The sequence below is a fragment of the Xylocopa sonorina genome, chromosome 13, assembly GCF_050948175.1.
Source record: "Xylocopa sonorina isolate GNS202 chromosome 13, iyXylSono1_principal, whole genome shotgun sequence".
In the NCBI taxonomy this organism is placed as follows: Eukaryota; Metazoa; Arthropoda; class Insecta; order Hymenoptera; family Apidae; genus Xylocopa; species Xylocopa sonorina.
This window is the reverse complement of record NC_135205.1, coordinates 5,160,881-5,184,667: the sequence shown is the minus strand read 5'-3', so window position 1 is coordinate 5,184,667 and position 23,787 is coordinate 5,160,881. Positions and strand designations below refer to the sequence as shown.

At 40.9% G+C, this 23,787-nt stretch overlaps 3 protein-coding genes across 7 annotated transcripts in view; 1 reads left to right on the top strand and 2 right to left on the bottom strand.

The window, feature by feature from the left end:
• Positions 1–23,787, top strand: part of Cah1 (carbonic anhydrase 1) — a 93,315-nt gene that overhangs the window by 24,971 nt on the left and 44,557 nt on the right. The window lies entirely within an intron of this gene.
• On the bottom strand, positions 313–5,385 carry LOC143430158 (cytochrome P450 4C1-like). 3 transcript variants are annotated; one of them, XM_076906174.1, is made up of 13 exons: positions 5,284–5,385; positions 3,481–3,710; positions 3,285–3,394; positions 2,975–3,065; positions 2,726–2,911; positions 2,463–2,556; positions 2,292–2,394; positions 2,109–2,208; positions 1,927–2,036; positions 1,774–1,842; positions 1,272–1,440; positions 1,012–1,191; positions 313–845 (listed from the first exon to the last, which is right to left on the bottom strand). In XM_076906174.1, exons 2-13 carry the CDS (start codon positions 3,638–3,640, stop codon positions 676–678), a joined length of 1,542 nt encoding a protein of 513 aa, XP_076762289.1. In that variant the 5' UTR covers positions 3,641–3,710; positions 5,284–5,385; the 3' UTR covers positions 313–675. The 3 variants fall into 3 exon arrangements, with proteins under 3 accessions (XP_076762289.1, XP_076762287.1, XP_076762288.1); XM_076906172.1 differs by having other exon boundaries at positions 2,726–3,065; XM_076906173.1 differs by having other exon boundaries at positions 2,726–3,065; positions 3,481–3,707.
• Positions 7,671–22,875, bottom strand: LOC143430389 (choline/ethanolamine transporter flvcr2a). 2 transcript variants are annotated; one of them, XM_076906641.1, is made up of 8 exons: positions 22,778–22,875; positions 12,415–12,636; positions 10,987–11,211; positions 9,055–9,196; positions 8,765–8,970; positions 8,572–8,675; positions 8,393–8,503; positions 7,671–7,969 (listed from the first exon to the last, which is right to left on the bottom strand). In XM_076906641.1, the coding sequence occupies exons 1-8, from the start codon at positions 22,856–22,858 to the stop codon at positions 7,708–7,710; spliced, it is 1,353 nt and encodes a 450-aa protein (XP_076762756.1). In that variant the 5' UTR covers positions 22,859–22,875; the 3' UTR covers positions 7,671–7,707. The 2 variants fall into 2 exon arrangements, with proteins under 2 accessions (XP_076762756.1, XP_076762757.1); XM_076906642.1 differs by lacking the exon at positions 22,778–22,875 and adding an exon at positions 13,300–13,380.

Genomic DNA, 23,787 nt, shown 5'->3' with positions numbered 1-23,787 from the left:
ATAGCTTTTTTATATGTCTTTCTCTCTCTTACCTCCAAAGCGGGACATATACAATAAATTGAAATAAAACTACTGAAGTACATAAAAAATTATAATCAAATTATTGAAATATACAAGAAATAACAATAAAACTAGTGAAATACACAAGAAATGACAATAAAACTAGTAAAATGTACAATATATTACAATAAAATTAAAGAAATATACAATAAATGATACAATGAATGAAAAATGATAACTTTTTTAAAATTAATTACAAATTAAGAATTATTCATTCTAGAAATATTATTTAAAATAGAAACGTATACAAAATTCGATCGTGAAACGTCGTATTTTTTTACTAGTCGGTAGAAATATGATTACAGCGAGTAGAAAATTTATTTTACTGTACTCTAAAAGATAGATTCTGGTACAAATGCACGATATAATTAACTCATTCACTGCCAATTACGAGATATCTCAAATTTTGCGTTACAAGTTTAAATCCTTCGCGATTCGTCACAGAACAAGTCTAGAACTTAATAAACAAAATCTTATCACCCTAAAGCAAAACGCTCTAATTCATCTGACAGTGAACACATCGATAAGTTCGACGGTTCACAGTAATTTATTTAAAAAAATCTATGCCACGTTACGTTTATTGCCTCTATAATAAAGAATACACGTGTTCCCTGATCAAATAGACACCACGCGCGGAATGAATTTCACTCGAAGCGGTTTCGCTGGTCGCAACACTATATCGAAATTAAGGGGGACATTCTTAAGATTTTCAACAGGTTCAAGAATGAAGTTAAATAAAAGAAGCGCCAGCGTGGTTTTCATTTGCATCATAGCGAATTTTTGTCCTGTAAATGATGAAAAATCAATTACTTTGCCAGGGAGAAGATGGCTCGTCACTATATTAAAAAAAAACTGCCTGCACTATGGTACTAAAAATGCATTGAGATTAACGATTAACATATCTGTTCGACTAATTACCAGTTGATCGCGTGGAGAAACAATTTTTCTTACCAATGCACGCTCTGCGTCCACTGCTGAATGGTATGTAACAATAAGGATGTCGACCCATGGACTTCTCAGGCAAAAATCTGTCAGGATCGTAAACATCCGGATCAGGCCAAAATCGAGGATCCCTGTGCACGTCGAATATGTGCACGTTTATGGTAGTGTTGGCAGGTACTTTGTAATTATCTAATGACAGGGTGTTTAACTTGAAGTTAGCGAGACGATGAGAACTAGTGATGTATAATATACAAATGGACGATGGTTACGTAATGTAATGTCTGTCTCCAGTGTTCGAGATACCATTACTCCGCTTGGATAAAGTCGAAGAGTCTCTTTCAGGCACATATCGAGATACGAGAGATTTTGCAGCACAGACGCGTCTAATTTTCCGTTGTTTTCTTTTACCAAGGATTCCACTTCCGCCCTAGCTCGTGCCTGGAAGTAAGCAGGTGTTTTGCAGGTCATAGTTTACTTAAAATCCATTGCACTTAGATGTTCTCTGTGAGGGGACATCAAACATTGGCGTGTCACTTGGATATCTCCTCCAAGAGGAATTAAATAAAACTTATTCCATGTAACTCTGAAGTTTTTCATTGAAATAGAAATTTTCTATTGCCAAAGGACGTTACCAATAGAAGCTGCAACACTGCTCAGACACGCCAACATTCGAGAAGAACCAAAGTGCAAAGGGTTCGCGTCTTTAATCCGCGTCAGTCGATACTATTCTGATAAAGAAGCAAGTATTGGAATAAAAGAATCGAATATCACCTGAATTTCAGGGTGCTCAGCAAACAGCATCACAGCGAACGAGAGAGTCGTCGACGTCGTCTCGTGTCCCTATTAAAGAGAATTTTATGGTTCCATCATTTGCGAAGCGTTAGGTTCCACTAAAGAATTAAAAAAAAAAAAAAAAGAACGCACCGCGAGCATGAACGTATTGATTTCTTCCCTGACGCCATGTTCGTCTATTAAATTATCACGCAAAGCCAGTATTAGGATGTCGAGGATGGTGGTGAACCTTTTTGTACGACCTACGCGCAAATGGTAACGTTCTTTTTTAATTGTTACGCGATACTTTTATATAATACGATGCATGTGTATACCTTTAGTGGGGATGTCGAGATTCTTTTTACTAGAATTCTCGATCGAATTGGGCAGATGATCATTGCTCTGTTCGTAATACTCTTTTCGTTCCTGGATAATCTGAAATGGTACCAATTAACACCATTTATTAAGTTTAGTAAGTTGAAAGAGCAGATTGCTGGGAATAAAAGTTGCATGCTTACCGTATCGGGAAAGTCGTGCAGTGTTTTGAGCAGCTTATACTGTCGCCTTCCTTGAGGCGTGAGATTAAAGAGCGCGTCTGAATGAAGCCACGGCCTTTTGAGTCTATAAAAACAACACTCATACCATAGATACCTTACAACAAATGTAAATCTTGAACAAATATTATTCACCTGTATATTAAAATTTCTATGATGTCGTCCACAGCGTTGTGATATTTTATCTGAAACTCCCTCTTGTCCTTTATCGAAGTTCCCATAAGGGTCTCTGAAAGAAAAAGAAATGGTCGATTACACTTTTTATCGCAATACATTCACTAAGAAACGTGTTTCGAGTTTTGTCACGTCGAGATAAATAAAAAAAAAGAGATGACATCCATCAAGACTTTTCTAAAATAGAGTTATCGAAGTTTAACACAACGTGTTCTCTCATTTACCGCATAACGTGTCCAAATTATACTTGACGAACAAGGGTACCACGTTCACCACGTTAGAACCGTTCTCCCTTCTCATCGTCTCGATCAGGCTATGCATCTTCTCAGCGAAAGTGTCAACGAATTGCTGAAGAATGTCCATGTGGAACGCAGGCGTTATCATTTTTCTGCGAACCTGCCACTTGTTACCTGCGATAGCGTTAGAGATCAACATCGAACGATCGATTCTGCGAAGTGACGAACGTTTCGTACCTGAACTTAAACCGATTCCATCGCCGAACCACGGTTCTATCACTTTGTACAAATAACTTTTATAAATGAATTTAGGATTCCCAAGAATCAGCTACGGACGAGAAGAAAGAAATGAGCAAATTACCTCAGCCATCTACTGTTTTTTGCTTTGTATTTTAGTTTCTTCTTTCGTCTCGAGCGCAACCGAGAGGTTCGATTTCGAAGGAATGACAAAACTCGAGGAAGAGAAATTGCTCAGAACCAATCGATATCTGATGCGCTTCGTAACGTTTAAATCGTTTAATCGCAGATAGAAAAGCGCTAAACTAACCGCGATATCGTCCGGGTGGCAGATATTGATCCATGGAGTACTGAAAACCCAAAATCTGTAAATCGGATAATACTGATTGGCCAATCTTCGCGCGAGCTTCCAAAGGTCATCTGAATGATCGAAAGAAATTAATGAAACTTGCGATCCTCGATTGTAGCCAACGATCTCCAAACGAGGTAGGTTTTCTTCTTCTTACTTGACGAGCCTCCAGTGAGGTGCGCGTTTCCAAATATTGGCAACGTCCACGGTCCTGGTATCGAGTTTACGGCCCTTCCGTAACTCCCGTAATGCAACGCGACGTGGTGCAGTAAAATTGAGAAAATGATGAATAATACTAATAATATTATACTGTACATTTTTACGAGGTGTGTCAGTGTCAAACGTTTCCTTTTTCCAGATCGATTCACTTCCCTGGACGGTGCGCTACTAAAATTAAGAAATCCTTTATGGTACTTTTTCCATTTTTATTATCATCATTTATGACGTTCTTCGATGTTACTATTTTATGTCTCTTTTTATTTTTCTGCACGATCGTGTAGTTTATTACGCGTACGCAATTTTGTAAGACAACATCGAGACGAATCGTACGAGGAAGATTGCAAATTTGTTTGTAACAAGCCACGTGCAATCATTCTCAGGAGATGTTATTTATTTGGATAAAAGGATTTAACATTCAATCGATATTTTATATCTATACACCTTTATGATTATTAAACAGTAGAGTAATGCAATTCTCATAGTTTAAATTACACGAAACAGTGTAATCGAAGCGAGATGTTAGTTCGATACTAATTATTCAAATTTAATTCAGACATTTTTCAATTTTCAAGTACGTTTCCAACGTCCATCAGCGTCATCTCCTATCGCGTCGTCGATGTTCTTCAAGCGTCGAAAAATGAATTCTCTTACTGGGGAAGCAAGCTCGGTCGAGAGGTCACGGACAGTGCTCGTCGCGTATTCTATTCCTCTGTTACTTCGCCAGGCGATCGTGCTACCAGGGAAGCATAACTGGCGACGAATTTAACTGGACACTCGTCCCGTTCATGTTCTCCTGTTATCCCTCTCTCTGAATTTCCGTAACAGGTGAATATGTTACGCGAAAGGTGCGAGCGAGTCTTCTCGCGCGATCCTGCGTCCCTCTTACTGTCATTAGAATCGAGCCCTCAAGAGTGCACACTAGACTTCGAAAACGTATGAAAATAAAGATACACGGCATGTGTGTGGAATCCGGGAGTCTCGATACGCGTAACAGTCGAGAAGAGACGAGAAAATTGGGGAAGAGACATTGGAGGTTACTACGACAGTCTACGACTGGTCAGCGAGAAATTGAAAGGAAGAGGCGCTGCTACCTACTTTATCTGGCGTCGATACAAAGGTACAAAGCGGATGGTAGCTTTTTTTATTCGTCTCAAGCGGAGGACACTCATGGAATCAGATCGTAAATGTTTCTCGTAATTTATTTAAACTTTCCACTCGTTTAAAGCTACACGATAAACAGTAACACGTAACCGTCTAATCTTCGACGCTGGTTTATACATCTAAACGAATAACAGAGTAACAGGTATTGTCAACGATCACAGATGCTTCCCTCCGACGCGGAGGCGCGCGTTTCCGGAGAACGCACGCGGCAACAACGATCTCGCACAGACGAACAACCGTGCATCAGCAAAATCTATTTACAAAACGAAACGACGGTGCAACGAACGAGAAACGCGAAAGAAACGCTAGAATTGAAGAGAAAATTGGAGGATGTTCGTAATCGTTGATCGATCAATGGCGAACGGGACTTAATCGAGTGTTCTCGCTTTACTCTTCCCGTTTCGTCGATTCTGATGGAACAAATGAAGATGTGAAACTCGAATCGAGAGGAAGGGTAGAACGAAACGAATTCAACTCGTTCGAATTGTTCAACGAAACAGCGCGTCTTTCGCTAAACTGGCAAGGTTGCTGATACAGCAAAAATCAATCGAACGAGATCTTAATAAAATCTTCTACTTACGTCCGTCTCAGCGATCGATCTTGCCTTTCAAAAATACGCACCAACGATTGGTCTACAATTTATAACGTTTGATCTGCCGAGCAACGACTACCGGACGAACAACACCCGTTTAACATACTATTTAAACAATCTAAACTTGACATGCGTTGACAGTTAATATTGTCTTTGGATCGCATATCGATATGCTCACAATCCTTGACAATTGAAATGTCGTTTGATTATCGTACACGGGAGACATGCTTCAACAGATATGTTGATGCATTAACATGTACATTGTTCCGGATAACAAATACGCGTAGACATCGAGTTTTACGAAAATATAATATACAGAAGTATTGACGCGTGCGTCTCTACGTTTCTACATTCTTGAACTGTTCCACTCGTTAGGCGGTTCGGTGTAACGGTTCGTTTAATTAATCTGCTAAGGTTTCTAACGTCGCTGAGAGCTAAGCTCGCCTCCAAAATGAAACAGAGAACCGAAATAATTAACGCATTCGTGACTGGTCGAAAGTTGATTGAGACAAACACGTATCGCTAAGGCGAGATTGAAAATTAGAAAGTCTGGTAACGTTGGACGTGAAAATCTGAGACGATGCGTATTCACGTTCAACGCTAGCGAATGCGTTAACACCTCTGAATGTCTGATCGATTCTCGAAAATGGCAACGCCTTCTTTTCAACGAGATATAGTTTTCTGAATAAAAAAAGGCCGCTTAGAATAATTAGAATACTGCGAGAATGGAAGAAAATCGTGCTCTGCCGATCTCGCGAATCCTTAAGTTCCCTACTGTGGATTTATTGTCGACCATTCGCGTCGTGTAGCCTCGATTTAATTTCAGGACACGCGATAACATCTATAAAAATAGTACTACGGATACATCGATAACAATCTACGACACCATTGTAGTCACTGTTTTTCGCATTGTTCGTTAACACTTATTCTACTCGCGGAGGTATAATTATTGTCGTCTGTTTCGTGCTCGCAGCGATGGACATTCTTCAGGTTCAGACCAGAGGCCATCGAACGATACCATGTAAAAATTCTTTGGAAGCCACGGCTCGAACGTATCCCATGGCTTGTCTAGATTGGCCTTTAATTAATTTTTCGTCGGCAACTTCCAGCGAAACAAGTTTAGAGGCTGGCTCCGGACGATCAGCTCGTAAATCGAGTTTCCGTACCGACGCAACAGCAATCTGCCTCGTTCCACGGCGTATTTTGCGCGTATCTGGGTCATCGAGTTATCGAAAATTGCAATGAAACCGATGGATAGAGGATGGAGACGCAGATCTCTCGTATTATTCAGACACGCGGCACCTTAAATTACGCTCTAACTACAACTGTAACAGCTTTCGAAACATATAAATAACATAAATAATATAATATTTACAAAATATCGCCCTGAATAAACTCTCGTTGCTTCTTCCATCGCTAGCTTTCGTTTGGAATATGGCACCTATGTAAAAATCTTAACAAATATTTCGAAAGTTTGCGCTACAATTGCGAGGCAATCGAAACTCAAACACGGAACTTGGCTCTGTTCGCGTGCTCTACGTTTGCACGCATGACGGAAACGTTTCACGATACTGAACAATCGCAGAGGCATAGGGAATACGATTGATTCTTGCTCCTTAATTCGAACAACAAGCGGAGTTACGATTAAATCTTATCTAAGAAAGCACCCTTTTTAGATCCGCCTTCCGCGCTCAGAATGTAGCTACACGGAATATTTCAACGTGTTTTCAGATCTTGAATCATACCCAATCACTATCGTTTACTTATCTGTATCATTGATACTATTATTCGAGTTTTTCTATTTCGCGTCTCGTTGGTATGTTCGCTTCGAATCGCTGTGTAGCTCATCAGAGAAGATACATTAAAGCCTCGCCATATGGGGCAGCCATATTGTCCTTCAATCAAACTAATCGTTAGCATTGCACCCCGATAAGCAGATATCTCACGGTTCTTCGATGTTCATTATGTAAAAATCGATTAAACTGATCGATTGAACTGAATGGTTCTCGGAAATTCGTATTCTTCTTTCATTAAAAAAAGTTTCTCTTCGTGAATTGGTTCGAACACAAAGCGTACGCGTATCATAATACTAGAGAATTGTCTAAGGAAACGTCGAAAGCGATTTAAAAGTGCACAAAAGATCGTACACCGAGATTAAAAGATCTAACGTGGAGCAAAAGATATCCCAGAAGAATCTCACTTGGTATTCTCACGTAGTCAAACGTCCTCGAGCAGACATCTTCATCTATTTCTCTCGCTTGTATTAAGGACATGCATTCGTTATCTTGGACGCGTTATCATAAAATCTTGCGCGGGATACGATCGCGAGGAGGATCGATCGATCGATCGTACTCAACCTTCTCATTTCTGATCCTCAACCACGGATGATCGCGACCTAAAGTACGTTTGAAGTTAAAATTTCGCGTTCTGCCTGCGAAGATCGTTGGGGATGATGATGGTGAGGAACGAACCGAGGGCCAGGGTGCCGCAGAGGAAAATGTTCGCCCAGAAGTCGCCCCACGCGTTCAACGCGTACCCGTAAAACATGGTGAACGCGATACCAAACACCTGGCACACCGCGTTCAGCAGTCCAGCGGAAGTGCCTTCCGGTTCCGGGTACGTCAGCTCCGCGGCGAATTCGAAGCCAACCGGAAGGTAGCCGGTCATGAAGAATCTGAAACGTTTCGAGAACGAACGCCGCGTTCAAAGAAGGATTCTCTTCTTTATCGTAGTGCGTGGGATTCTTTTTACGATTTTCTTGAAAAATTTCCAACGAGAGTACGTCAATTTTGCGAGTCACATAAAAAAGGAAATGAAACTAGGTACATCTGCAGTTTTTTTTACCAATCCTAAATTGAATAAATTTTAAAGTTATCTATGTATATCCAAATAATAAAAGTTTCGTTTAGGTATATACTAATTTAAAGAAATAATTTTAGTTTAATTGCGTGTCTTGCTAAACGAATCGTACGTTACTAAAGTTGTCGATTTTGTAGAAAATCTGAGCAAAGAATAATCAGTCAGCAATCGTGTTAAGATCAAAAGATTCGATTGGAAATATTCTTAGACTAGCTTCGGGGGGATGGATCGCGCTTACCCTAATGCGCCAGCTGTTGCATATGTGATGTATATGTAGGGGATGTCGAAGGCGAACGTGAAGATGATCATGCCAATGAAGGAGAAGAGATACACTCCCAGCGTGGTTTCTCTGTTAACAGAAATTATTAATGGAAAAAGGAAATAATGTTTTCTTCTTTGGTGTGTCGGCTCGCTTACTTGAATTTGTGCGTTTTATCGAGTACGATGCCGCATACGACGGAGCCCAACATTCCAGCGCAGACGATGGTCAAACCGATCCTACCAGCGTCTTGTTCGTGATTCTGTGAATATCAAATTAATACGAAGGTACAATAGTTTTCCTTGAAATTAAGAACATATATGTGGAATGGATACGAAACGAGAGACTTACAGGGAAATGTAGAAGGATTATGTGATTGAGAAGTGTGCTGATGGCGTAGAAGACACCAACGTTGATGCCGTAACTGAGAAGTAGTAACAAATAGCCGACGTTTGTTACTAGCTTCTTTACAGAGACGAAGAAGCTCTCTGCTGATTCTGCCTCCCTTTGTACTGCTTGTGCTGGGCTTGGAGGTAGCGGTGGTTCAGATTTGAAAACTGAAAGACAGTAACAGTTATTTGAATACAGAATCCAAAAATTTTAATATTCTTTTCAAGTTCGTTTTTGATTGTTATACGTACAGAGAAGTATGAGGATGAGAATGATCGTGGTGAAAGCAGCCACGATGTAGAACATCACTTGCAACCCTCGACCGATCACGCTGATGTCCTCGCTGTTTTGCACCAGCATTGGTGGAAAGAGGAAACCAATCGCTATTCCCAACTGCAATTAGCAGCATAATTCTCATTTTTTTCTTTTTCTTTTCATAGAAATTGTACTTGACAATTCGACGATTTTTAATTAGTTGAAAAACAGGGGATGAAAGGAATGATCAGGTAGCTGGATGTATTCACAAAAGACAGAAGAACAGTACAATTTATTTACAGTTGGATAGCTATACATTTTAAAAATTAATTTTCCTGATATTTAATCGATTAAAATGATCAAAAAGTAGGGGATGAAAGGAATGGTCAGGTAACTGGACGTATTCACAAAAGACAGAAGAACAGTACAATTTATTTACAGCTGAATATCGATACGTTTTAAAAATTTATTTTTCTGGTGTTTAATCGATCACAATGATCAATCGTGAATTGAAACGCTTTGAGCAAATAAAAATCACGTTATTATTACAGCATTGCAAGTTTGCGCGAATGTCGTAAATTCATTGTGAAATAACGATTGCCCAGAGAGATGCTCGACCTCCATTATTGTTATTTCAAGGAAGTAAGAGATCATTATTCTTTTCAGCCCATCACGAGCAATTCCGACGAGAGATCCGCTCTCGAAAGCTTGAGAGAACCGTGGCAAACAACTGTGGAGCCGACAGGCAGATCGCAAACAACAAGGTCAACGACCATTTATATCGGATTTACGTTGACAGGCTTTGCAAAAAATAACCATAGGAACATTATCATCATTCGTTGCTTTCACTTTTCCACTTTTCCATCTACGCACCGCGCGATTATTTATCCGCTAATAAAATAACTACAAATGACTTTTATCGTATGAAGAATTCAACAAAAATACTGGTACAAATTGAAATTCCTATTTATTCGCTTGTTTCTCAAATTCTACGCTTTAATTATATAAATTCCTCAATGTACTCTCGTATAATGAGAATATTAATTAACTAATAAACAATAAGAAATTTCGTGTTATAATTGGACTATCGATTAAATACGCACAAATATAGATACCTCAAATATTTTATCTAATGACACCAATTACGTTTTAACGACCACTAACGAACAGAGTACACAAACATCATAGAAAGTAATCTGATGCGTGCGTCAATCCTAAAAACGAGCCTGGTAACAAAGTGATCGCGCTGATAATGGGCCACACGTCGAGCAGATTATATCTGGGAGGGACGAAAGGGTGCACCGTTTGAAGTAGGGTCGTTTAATGCGGCTCGAAACGAGCCGTGGGTGCTCGGTTCGGCTCCGTTTCCCACCTAATATCGCTGGTTAACTCGCGGACGACCCTGCGCGCCTCTCGAATTGAAGTTCCGCGGGACAGGTAGTGCGCACTCGACTTCCGTTTAATCGCGGCGCGTCGATGCACCGATGCGTTAACAACCGCCACGAGGACGCACGGATTCATTTGCTAAATTGCACCTACAGCGAGACTCGACTCTCTTTTCCTCTCGTTCGAGCCAAACCGTCGCGAATCGATCTGTCGAATTACTATTCGAGATGGAAATTCGAAGGCGATTACTCAGTATGATAATACAAAGCGTTTTTCGTAGGCGTGGACGGTGCTTCGAATATAAAATTGATGAGCAAGGATGGCGCTCAAGATGGTAATTGTGGAGGGTACTTTAATTAATTAGCTGCCAGGGGTGGAGAACGCGATGGACGAATGATCGAAGGCTGAATCGCATTGGAAGGTCGCGCAGGATCAGAGCTCGCGATAATTAACATTAATGAAACGAATTGTTCATACGTGTCAATGGAAACTTATTGTTGTTCGAATTGCACGGAATATTGTTTGATTCAACAGTGACTGACCTGGTTCCCGAAGACACCGATGCTGCACGCACTGCTGACCTGGTCAGGACCAAACCAGACGGCGGCCAAACGAGCTGGAACCGACAGGACGAACGCCTGGCTCACAGCAACCAATGTCTGGCCGATGAAAGTGATCCAGAACCGATCTGGACTGACGCTGAACACTTTTATCCAGGAACCTATCGTCGTGCCGATCGAGCCTGCCAACACGGCGAACTTGAGCCCCTGAAATCGAGTCGTTTTCCAAATTTCCTCTCGTCTATCCGTTATGAAAACGGAGAAGAGGGAAATGTGCGAGGGAACTCTTGTTAAAATTGACAAATGAGGATGGACGTTCGTTTGAACGTAAAGGAAGGGTAAGGATATTGAAGGGGTTGCGTAAATTAATTTCAGTATTTTATTCTATTCCTGAACGTAAATTCGCGTCCTGCAATTTTTGTTTATGGATGCAACAACGTTATTCTACAATTTTTAACTTTCTTTTAAGGATACACGTTTGCTGCAACCGGTTTCAGAAGTTTCTACTCGCTATCAGAAGCGTAAAAATGGTGCTAGTCGAGAGTGTGTTAATGTCAGCTCGACGAGATGCTAATTCTTGTAATTACAAACTATGTTCCTGCGTTCGATATTGATTTCCATTGGTGATCGTTAAGATTATTGACTCGAACATTTGTTTCGCTAATGTAACGAGAGTCTGCTTCGTTTCCTGGCTAGTTGAATACGTCAGGAATGCTGGGACTTGATTGAACAACTCTTTTACTCGGACAGGAATTACCTAATCGAGTCGCGGTTAATTTCTTTGTTCGATAAGCGAACGTTAATCCTCGAAGCGAGCAAATTCCCTCGGAGATTTAATCGTTGCTTTTGTCGCGTTTCAGATAAAATAACACGAAAACGTTCGCAAATCGTTGTACGTTAAATACACGCGCGTGGGAATTGATTGAACCGTTTATTTTTACCGAATAAATGTCACATCGACGAGTATATTTAAACGTACTTTTTAGAGACTTGAGCCTAAATCAATAAGTTGGTAAGAAATAATATTTATAACTATCGTAACTTTTGGTTTCTTCGTCAACGATTTTAAACACACATCGCGAGATAGGGCCACGATAATAAAACAGATTAGATTAAATCGTGAAATCAATTTACATTAACCGGTTCAAGATGTTTCCGTTGCGATTGAATATCTATTTATAACAACTTTATTGCACGACTTCAAGCGATCGCAATCATTTCTAAGCTAGATTGTAAAGAATTGTAGAACATCTATAATGTGATAATTAAATTCAAATGTAACGAATAGCGATGATCGCAATAAAAACATTGGACAAGAAATATGACTTGTAAATTCGATCCTGCAAAAGACGAACAGCACTGCTACAATTTCCTGGTCTAATTAGTCATAAGTGAAACGATCGCACTCACGAATTTGTCGAGCAGATAGCTGGCTGGAAAGATGCACGGAATGTAGGTTATCATGTAAATCATGCTGGTCATGTCCACTGAAAAACTGGACACGTTGAAGTACGCCATCACGATGTTCGCGATTATGCTGTATTGGATCCACTGCATCGCGTTCGAAGCGCTGTACAGGACGAAGATCATCAGGATCAGCCATCGTCGGTTGTACACCTTCGTCTCTAAGACCTGCAAATCGTTTCACGAGAGTTGAAATCGATGAATACTGTCGTATACTATTCCTTTCGTTCATCAGAAAAGAAAGGGTAATGCGGGAATTGTAATGTTAAATTTATTTAGAACAACAGAAAGTACACTTTTCGCTGCTCTTCTTAAACTGAGACTCGATAAGAATGATCAATGAGAATAATCAATATTCGAGAATATTCACGACCACTTAAACATTCATCGTTACAGCTTCACAATTCTAAACGTCCACACCTCATTCACTTCAAACACTCGTTCCTCCATTTTTCATACCCCACAATGATATTCTTATATTCTAGATATTCTCAATTCTTTTTAACTTCAAGTTCCTACAATTTAGCTATTTACAAATTTAAATAATCTTTTAGAATTAAAAGTATCAAAGTACGCGATCGTTCCTTACAATTACAATTCTTCGCTATAAAAATGTTGAAGTCCAGTGAACCAAAGCAACACACATTTTTCCTCTTTCCTTCCACTAAAAAACGTTTCAACTATAGTAAAAAATCAAGGTTTTCACAAGTGTAACAGCAAACTTTCTTTCGTCCCAGGCATTTATCAATCTGAAAAACAGTGGACACAAGTTTCCGATCCATTTCGCGTTAAATCATTAATCAGCCTCGAATCCACGGTTAACGTAGTCACCTGAGACGGTTGAACGCCGCTCTCGACGGCTTTCAGATGGATCTCCGGGCTTTTTGCCATCTTCGTCGCCTGTCCTTGCTCCATGATGGAAAATCAGGCGAAGCTGCAGGGCGATCTGCCCTCGAATCGCGCGGCCAACGCTGCGCACCCTTTTTCTATTTCCTCTCCGATATCTCCCGCGAACGGGTTTTCTACCATCGATTGTTTTCTCTATCTGGAAAAGATTTAACGAGGATGCTTTTCTCACCGCAGACTCGTTCGACGAGAGCAGACGAGGTTTCTTCAGCATCGAGACCGACCACAAAAAGAACGCGACCATTTCGCGCGCCTAACAGCACCGATTAGTGGCGAGGTAGCTCCTTCAGGTACAACAGGAAGGAGGAATAATGAATTCGGATACAACCGCAGGAAAAACGTGCTCGAGGTTCTTCGCGAGTGTCCTTGATAAGACTTACACGCTCGTTGAGCTCTCAACTCTCGCGATTTTTATCCTCGCTTCGAGAATTGTAACGCGTCGGATCGTGGCAGATTTTATGAGTAACGCGGATGTCTTTTTCCTGGCGAACGGAAGTGAGACAAAGGAGTTTGCTAGGCGACTGTGAGCGATTGACACACGTAATCCTGTTCTTACGCTAATTTCTCGATATCTGTCGCAATGTCCCTACGGTTTTTTCAATATTTCATAGCCACATGTTTTAAATACCTCTGGTATTTATTCGAATACTCGAGTACAAAGTAATTGCTGTTGGATAAGAATACAATTTTATGGAATGTTCGAAGGATTGTTTTTAACCACACGTGATTCATATAGTGATCGATGTTATTACGAATCGTCGAGGAACCAGTCGCATCACGACTCGACGAACGAACGATGAATTATTCATGAAGATCGCGAATCGATTTCCACCAGGCGTTGTGATGACCGATTATTGTAATTACATCACGCGTCAATGCATTTGGTAACTGTTGGTTTTCTAGTTCGTGAGAATTGCGTCATTGGTGAGTCATTATTTTCGATCGAGCGTCACGAGAGGAAGCTGCGTGTCCTTATTGACAAGTCAGCGACAAATTCTTGCGTGTCGTAGTTCCGTTAAATTTGTATTCCATAATAGGTATCGCATTTTGTTCGAACATGAATTATGGAGCATCGAAAGGCCTTCGAACTTAAGTCCTCGTACGCTTGGTGTCGATCGAAATCAAGTTACCTTCTATCTAGAATAAATTCTATATAGATCGCCATACTTGGAGATCTAGAAATCGAAATTCTCGGTCACTGAAAGATTCTACGATCCAACTTTGCTACTCGAGGACTCAGAAATCACTCGAAATCGATGTGATATCGAACTCGAACGCGATCGATCATTAAATTTTCCTAAGAAACTTCGAAGACTTAAGTCCTCAAATATTTAAAAACTGTTGACTCTAAACTCCTCTGCTATTCACGATAAAAGTAACAAATAAGAAAGTACCAACTTCACGAAAAAACAAGAGCAATAATTTGCTTTAGTCACTTGAATTGATCAGCTCTAAAAAAACACACTCGAACTTAAATTTCAAAGTTAAGATCCCCTCAAAAGTTTCACCAAATTGTGCAGCGTCGTAACTCGTATGATATAAGTTCGACGTCGAAGGACACATCCATAGAATTCGATACAAAAGAACGCGGAAGAATAATTCATAAAAGGGGAGTGCAAGCTTCCGTTCCTCAGCAGACGAGCAACACGCGTCCCTCTATGATCTCTCATATAATAAGAGCAAAGGTGGGCCTCAAATAGAAGAAGCTTCTCGTACATGGAACGTATTACCTCGAGGGTCGGCCTCACACCCATTGTCGTCGAAAATATCGTATTTGCGTGATTTATCGTAACGAAGGTAAGGTAATACGTGACCATTCACGTGAAATACGGACCGCTATCTCAACATTCCATTTCCTGATTACCCTATATCATAACTATATTGAATCCGCCTTCGTTCCTAGCAGAATTAAATGTCGCAACGCGCATTTTATTCCAAATAGCTTGGCACACGCTTGGACAACAAATGGTACAAATATTTGTCACATTTGTGGAACTTGGAAGAATCGAATCAGATCAAAGTGATCAAAGTCACGGATTTATTTCTGACAGGATACGTTCTTCTTGCACATCTTGGCTAATTATACTCCTACTATTAATATACTTTGTTTTAATCGTAGAGAACGTAGAATTTTGATCGAAGATAGGTGAATGGAAATGTTACAAAAAATAGCAACGCGATGGATTAAATTGCAGTTAATTTCTGTATACACGTTCATGGTTTTCCCGTACTCCATTGAAACGTATGATTTCCAAGCAAACGAACAAACACTCGTGATATCTGATTAATCAAATTTCCTGTTCGCTAACGATTGAGAGTAACGTTTCACGTTCAAAGCCTCCTTCAGACGTAGATAAAGTTGATCTCGTTCGTTGATTCCTGAGAATACAATGTTGGAAGTCTGCTCAGGCGAAGGTTCGGGAAAGAATAATCGCGAACGGATTTGCGATGATACATGATTCACGGAGCTATCTCTGGCGTTGTGGATGGTTATTCTCTAATTTAACTGGAATTCCATTTCAGGCAAATCCGTAGACGCGTCGCGCGAAATTGTTACAATGAAATTTCCGTCACGATTACCGTCCCGCGACCATTTTTGCCCCAAATTGTTCCGCGTGAATTTAGTGGGAATTTCGCGAATACCAGTCAGGAGATTCCATCGCGTAGGTATCCGTTCGTTTCGACGTGAATTTATCTCGCGTTACGAGCGCCTCGCTTCCGTTTACGAGAATGGAAAAAGATCGTGTCGCGGTGATAATTGGTGAAAAGGTAGACTGAACCGGCGATAACGATCGTACAACGTTGCTCGCGAATGACACAAGTGTTAAAATGATGATCGTAAAAACGAACAGTACCACCCAAATATTTCGTGACTTAAATTTTATCCTCGAAGCTAACTAAATTGTTTGTGCTATCGTTAACACAGTGTGCACGACCCATTAGCATAATTTGCACTGTTCCTTTATCGAAAATTGCTCGTTATTAACCGTATCTTGAATTTCAATTCGACGAAGCAATGTGCAATACATCGACGCATAAACTTACAAAATGTCTTGTTCATAAATTTAATATTGCAAAACACAAATTGAAAATACGTTGATTAATGTTTCAACAGTTGTTGCGAAGCTATTATCCCTTTTTTCCGCGATATTTAATTCCACCATACCCAACGATATTAAAACTTTTTCTCGTTATAAATCCCTCGAACTTTAATAATTTAATCATCGAAAGAAAATCGAATAATAGTTGCATTCTGATATTGAAAAGAGCCAACAGTAACAAAACTTTGAAGACGCCACCCACGAACGGATACCCATGCGGCCATTTTCGATGAAATCGATCGAGGGTCGATCGCAGATTCACCGCGAGTCTCGTCCGGAATTCTGGGTTTTAAGGTCAAGGATGATGGAGTCGCAGGGAAGCGAATGGTCCTAAACGGATATCTTGACACCCCTTCCTGTTATTTCACCACTTGTGAACCGCGATTTCAATTCAGGGAATTCCATGAAAGTCAAAGAGAGCATTAACGAATCGTGTGCGGAACTCTATCGATTCTTTTCGTGCTGATAACGATTTTGCAATTGAACAGAGCTGCGTATCGAATGAGTCGGTGGACTGTTGGATGTTTTCATCGAGGCAAATACAGGAAAGTCGAGAAGATACAAGTATATATATTTTTTCTTTCGAGTACAGCAGAATGTTTCTACAACTTGGAACAACCATGGAACAGAGACGGTATTATCAGTACAAATATTGTGACTGTACATACCGTTTTAACAGCCCTGGAGATCTTCTTCTTTTATTGTTACAAATTTCTTTGAGGGTCGTAGCAATTAGAGTGTTGGTTGCAAAAAATGCAGAGCACGATGTCAAGAAAAAGTATGCAAGAGTCAGTTGTCTCGTATGCCATAGTCTCTGTACCCGAAAGAGTTAACTCAGCTGGTGAGGTGATTGTGAACTCGTTATCGGGAACCATGTAATTTAGATTGGATATCTTTTCGAAATACATACTATCGCTCGTAAGTATTTATCAGAGAAATTTCGCTCTCTTGCTTTATTCAAAACGACGAACGAGTATTTGTTTCGTATCGATCTATTACCGCGATGAACATGGTTCCCACGATAGCCACTAATTGGTCGTCGAACGAACGTAACGCGGTTTCCAAAGATTCCATTAAGGGAGAGGAAAATGGTATATCGTCGACAATAACATTGTTTGGAAGATTCTTCGTTAACAGACTTTTTCTTCTTTCGCTGCGTTCTTTTTGTGTCGCTCGAAGCACTTAAACGATCGCTGATTCAACTAATCAGCTGATAGTTGTTTCGCGAGGTAAACACGAGGAAAACTTTAGCGGTTACTACTTCAAAATGCAATAACTTTACAATTATCTACTCTTGCAAACGCCTGCGCACCTTTTATTTCATTTCTATTCGATCTCTTCTGTAACAGTTCAATCTGATAACCCCGTAAAGCCGAACACAAAGTCGCGAGTAACCTAAGTGAATTTCACCGGCACTTTCGACGTCTATCAAGTACCCCAATTCACTCAAACCCGGTTAACCTTCGAATTCAATTAAGCAGAAATGTAATTACGCTCGAGCACCGGATTCGTTCGACTTTAATCGCAATTAACGCGCACCGCGTTACAAAGTGTATCAATCGCGATGATAACTTCATTATCAACGATTCGCTTGCTGTAACCTTTATTTGCTTCGAGCGCTCGTTTCGAGGCTGAAGAGACCCTCGCGTCGAGTGGATAAAGAAAACGGAAATGGACTTACCTTGAAGATCGAACGCGATGATCTCGTTGGTCCACTGATCGACGTGCGAGAGAAACGCGTCTCTCTCGAATACACCGCTTTTTTCAACGCCTCTCATAAATACTTGTTTCACCAATCCTCACGAAACCGATCGATCGATCATTCGAACGCGACGCGAGGAACGCGCACTCGAGTCCACGTGGATCTCGCGACTGTTTCACGCCGGTCGCGAAACACCGTCGATATCGTTTAGCCACGTTTCCACGTAGCTGTTTTTACCCACTCGCATACATTAAACAGATAGTACAAAAAACGCTCGAAAGTAAAAACAGACCCGTGAGAAGATCGAGCGAGTCGAGCGGAAAGGGAGAAGCGCAAGAAAAATGATCTATCCTTCGAGAAAAATGGATCTCTCCGAGTGTCGACGGTTCGAGACGATCTCAAATGATATCTCAAAATTCTTTGGTACCCGTGCGTTTGCTATGCGTATAGATCAGCAACAAGTACGCGATCGAGACGTGCGATCAAAGGTTTCCGTATGGAGAACTTGCGCGTGTTTCGTGCGACGTTCGCCAGCATTCACCCCTCTCCCCAGTCTCTGTGTTTCTGTTTATCGATCAGTCGGTGGGTTACAGGTGACTCGATTCTACGTACGTAGTGCTCGTTCGTTGTAACGCGCGAGCATGCGAGTTAGGAAAGCGATTGATAGCGTTCGACGGTTGTGCGGTTTTCGAGAAGCTCGTGTCTGTCATGGCCAGCAGCAGCCAACTCAGCCGACATCCGAGTCCACGGGACGCTGGACATTAACTAAATCCGATGGATTCGACGCGGCTCGAACCACCTATACAACGTCCTTCGTCTGATAGCGGGTCCCGCGCATCGCTGGGACGCGGCTCGATCCATTGCTTCTGCGCGAGATTTCCGATGCCACGAGACCGCGAACAGACGCGTCGCGATAACTCGACTTCCTGGTAGCTTCCTTCGCGAGGCGACTCGACGGCTTTCGAAGGTCGGAGGGTTGCTTAGGTGGGGCGGAAGTCGCGTCAAAGTCGCGCGAGGGTTGCTTTTCACGCGTTTTCTTACGTGAAACGAGAAGTCTTTGATATCGTGATTTTGAGACATTCGTGAGCTTTTTTTTCTTTCTACAATCTTTGATAGAAAGATTGTACGTGAAAAGAAGAAACGCTCATGAATGTCCAAAAATTGTACAATATCAAAGAATTCTTCAGATTTTTATTAGAGCTCCCGATAAGGGATGATGTAGGATTTATTTACTCTTTCTGTATTTTATTGGATTTTATTTTTTATTTTGATGGATGTTTGTAAATCCGATGGCGAGAAGGGAAAATTGCCAAGAGAAATCCTTTTAACGCGTGGTGGCTGTTCAAGCTTGGGATAGATGTATCAAAAGGATTCGAGAGATCGAGGTTTGCACCTCTGTGATTTCTCTGGGTATTTTTTCAAAAGATAAGCTGATGAAATAGAAACATCGTTGCCGACGTGATCCTTCTCTGCAATTTAATGGACTCTCTCGACGATTCATATCGCATTTAGTCACTGATTGAGTTTATTTAAAATTTCAATCGAATCGTTTAATTATCGACAGACAAGCTCCTTCAAATGATAATTTTTAAACTACTCCAAACTTGATTCATTTTCAGACCTTCGCGATAATTTCGTTGAATCACATTGCGCATGCACGGTGCCATTATTCATTCTTCATTAGCAATGACAATAACGAGAGCCTGACGATAATGAGTTAATCGAGCCAGCTGAAAGATTATCGCGTTATGAATGAAACTTTTAACGACAAATCTAACGACACAAACCGTTTGATAAAACAGAAATAATAATGTACTTTTAAATTGTTGCTCGAATTTCTATGAATTCAATCAAGAAAAAAACCCATATGCTTTCTCAATTAACCAAACATTGTTCTTACCAATCTACACAATTCGTTGTGCGTCAAACAATATTAACATCAAAGGCACACATAGTATACAAAAATTAATTACACAAGAACGTTCACACGTTCTCAGCGTTCTCTTCAGCTGGCTCGTCCGATCAAACTCGTAATCGTACTACTTCACAGTGAAAGCCAGAGGATCAGAAAGCACAGGCGCAAGAAAACAGCCAGAAAACCACGAATGATCGTTTTAAAAAAAATATACAAACGATGCGTGGCGTATGTTCGACGTGAAATTCGTCCTCTCGAAAAATGGCCCCTTCGAGGAGCTGAAAAGAACGGGCTCAGACGTCGTCTATCGTCGTCGAACGATCGGCAGGCGTCGAAGCATTAGTTTATCGTACACTTTTATCAAGTTTCGGCTTTGTCGGTGACTAACAAACAGACAACAACCAACCGTGTGGGCATACAGCGCGACACGAAGCTAATTGCCTGGTTCGTGCTCGAGGCGTGATAACGAGTAAACAGGATCTTCCGAGAATATCGCTGCCTAAGTCCCTCGCAAATCCGATTTTACTGGCGGCGAATATAGTGGATCCCGTATCAGCAGCCGTGGATCCGTGGTGCACTTGTGCGCACCCAGCACCGTTGTAAATCGCGAAAACCCTGGGAAAACCCTGGCACCCCACCTCGCGGAACTTTTAATCGCGCGTTGCAACAAATAAACAACAATAAAACTTGTGAATCTATCTGGCGAAGCAATGATAAATAAGAAGACGTTTTCGCGTTAAATTGCGGACGATATAAAATATACAGAAAGCTCAGCAAAGTGGGATAACGGATGATGGCAAGCTGGGATGATGGATCGTCGCGTTGTTGACATTGATATTCTGTAATACTTGAAGTATGGAAGTATGGATATTTTTGGTGTAATTATTTTTGGACAGACGAGAGTTACGTTGTGCTTAGATTTGTGAGAATCAACCTGATGCATGGTAATTTTTTTTACGATTAATTAATGATTTTGCGTACGCAGACAGATGGATAAAGATGCGATTAGTTTTTGAAGATACATTCTCAAATTCTGCGATCTATTGTGCGCGATGTTTCTCTTTGTTACAGTAAACTGTTACGAAACGATTACATTTTTATTTAGCTATCGCCAGCTAGAAAGATCGATCTATCAAGTGCCGTTTCAATGTTTTAACAAGCTATCACGTCGTTTCGAGTGTCACTCGTACTAGATAACCGCGATATTCGAAGGCGTGATGGACGAAAAATTTTCCAAGGGGGTCTTTGGTCTATTTGCAACCCTTCGAACACCCTGAGGATACAATCCATCCGTTTCACGCGTCGTTCCGCTGGTTCACATCATTCTCTTCGAGACACAGCCATAGATCGTCTGTTCGTTTCTGCGTTCAGGATCAGCGAATTATATCATCGATGAGATAACGCTCTTGAATACAAAAGAACAACGTACTAGAAACCTAGTTCTCGTTCCATCGTCGCATCGAAAGTATCGACTAATCCATCTGGTAAACATCTATTTCGATCTCCACTAGAGATAATGTTGTAAAACGTACAGTGGAATTAATATGCAAGCACCATACGTTTACTGGATAATTGCGAGGAGAAATAACGGAAGAGAACGCGTCACCATTGTCGAACAGCGCATTTCGATATCGTCCATCGAATCTTTAGAGTCACGTCTTATTTTCGGTTTCTTACTTCACGACAGATAATGAACAGGTCATTGATCACTCGCGTATTACAGCACGATATTAAATCGTCGAAGGTTATTTAAATTCATCTCTTAATTTCGCAATTTGGTAGAATTTGGCGATGTCACATTATTGGCATAATATGGCCAGTCGTCACTGTGCCATCAGATCCGAGGCGACCTCGCTGAACAGCAGGTCGAGCAACCGAACGAGCTTTCGTGATAAGACACGTCATTGATAAAACGTTTAATGGCAATGAAGCGTTTATCTGCGTTTCATTGCGCACGCTGTATAATACGATATAAATTATGATGCTTCCTGACGTCGACCAAGCGGTTTCTCCACGATTATGCAACGCATCTTTCTGTGCGTGCAGCCGATAGATTAACGTTCGCGTTTCGTTGCAAAAAGTATCGTTTGATCCACCCATCTTTCGCGATCGTTTCAGAAAAGTCCCAGTTCCGAAACGCAACTGTTCTCGGATTTAAATACCATTAAATGTTCGAGGCCTTTTAAACGTACAGTCTGCAGTACTTAAAAGCACAAATTAACGCTATCAACTATGAACGTACATAAACCTAAGTATAGTTTTATAGTATTGAATTCGACTGTCTACACTCGTTGTTCGAATGAATTAAAGTAATCATAATAAATCGAATTATTTGAAAACAATTCCACGGTTAACTAGTTAAATTTTCCTCGAGAAGATTTTCGTTTCTTTGAAACGCTGCATGATGCTTTACGACTCGCGATGGCTCACGATATTGTGTTCGTCGCAATATATTTATCGACGTGTCAAAACAAATGATCTCATTAGATTTTCGTTGAAAGAATTTTCTGCCTAAGAGTCAACCGTACGATTCACAAGCCGCGCGATTGTGCCGTCGCGGTCGAATGTGATATCGCGGTGAAAAATGACAAACAATAAGGAAAGTTGTTCGTTTACGGCTATCTAGCCCCGCGAGCCATTTATCTAATCGAAATTAGACGTAACAGAAACGAAAAGAATTCGTACCTTAGATAGCGGCCGATTAGAACGCTGATTGGAGTACAGAAGGCCGCTCGATTCTTCTGGAAAATCTTGAAATTTGCTCATGTTTCGCTAATCGCGTTGTTCTCTTTCGCCCAGCGAATTCACCGCCTCGAAAGCGTTAAATTTCAATTTTTTCACACAGACGAAACTCGACACTGTTGGACTTGAATTTTTGCTGTTGCGAATAAAAATTCGAAACTAACTGCTGCGAACGTGTCGATTCATTCGAACGACTCGCTGCGACACTTGGTAACTTCCGAGTGAGCAGTATCACCTGCAGTAATTCGCCAATGAAACTCGCGACGCGCGCGGTTTTATCGTTTCACTGCTTGTAATCGATTAACGTAGAAAGATTCGCGGCGATTGTCGGGAGCCGCGCCTGTTAGACAAGCAGAGACAAACTGGAATATTAATATTCCTAGCTGAAACGTGTTTGCGATATGCCTGGACCGTGTATGCCACCATCCGACTGATACCAGCGCAAGATTATTTGATTAGAGCCGTGAACCACGACGCGCTATTCCCATGCGTCGGCCACCTTTATCCAACCATGATTTCACTGCTCATTAATACAATTGCGTGTAAGTACAGCGATAAATCGATCCGTTGTTCCATTAATTAAATCGAGAAACGTTCCAGCGTTGAATAACAGACACGATCGAGGATTCAACAGACGTTGTGTAATGTTTCCTTCTGCATCAGATCCAGTAAAGAAAAATACAGAGGAATTCGCGTTGACGATACATGAGAAAATGTGTACTTAACTTAATTCTATTCAGCGCAGACTCTTCTCTTCTTGTTCTCAGAATGAAAATTATTTTTTGTAGAATTTCTAATGCAAAACTCGTGCTTCTGTTCTCAGATGAGTTTGATGATGTTTAAGAAATTTATAATTGTAACGCATAGTTTGAAACGCGAGGAGGACTTCTATTTTCGATTGTACCGCTTAAGTTGTCTGACATTTCGAAGTAGAAGTCAGTCAGTGATTACCG

Bases quoted from the DNA above. Each gene is read 5' to 3' on its own strand.
- LOC143430389 (XM_076906641.1), bottom strand. From the start codon at position 22,858: ATGAGCAAATTTCAAGATTTTCCAGAAGAATCGAGCGGCCTTCTGTAC. The intron at 8,504-8,571 runs GTAAGCGAGCCG...TTCTGTTAACAG, and splicing joins GATAAAACGCACAAATTCAA to AGAAACCACGCTGGGAGTGT. The intron at 7,970-8,392 runs GTAAGCGCGATC...GAAACGTTTCAG, and splicing joins GCAACAGCTGGCGCATTAGG to ATTCTTCATGACCGGCTACC.
- LOC143430158 (XM_076906172.1), bottom strand. From the start codon at position 3,640: ATGTACAGTATAATATTATTAGTATTATTCATCATTTTCTCAATTTTA. The intron at 3,395-3,480 runs GTAAGAAGAAGA...TCGATCATTCAG, and splicing joins CCTCACTGGAGGCTCGTCAA to ATGACCTTTGGAAGCTCGCG. The intron at 2,209-2,291 runs GTAAGCATGCAA...GTACCATTTCAG, and splicing joins TGCACGACTTTCCCGATACG to ATTATCCAGGAACGAAAAGA.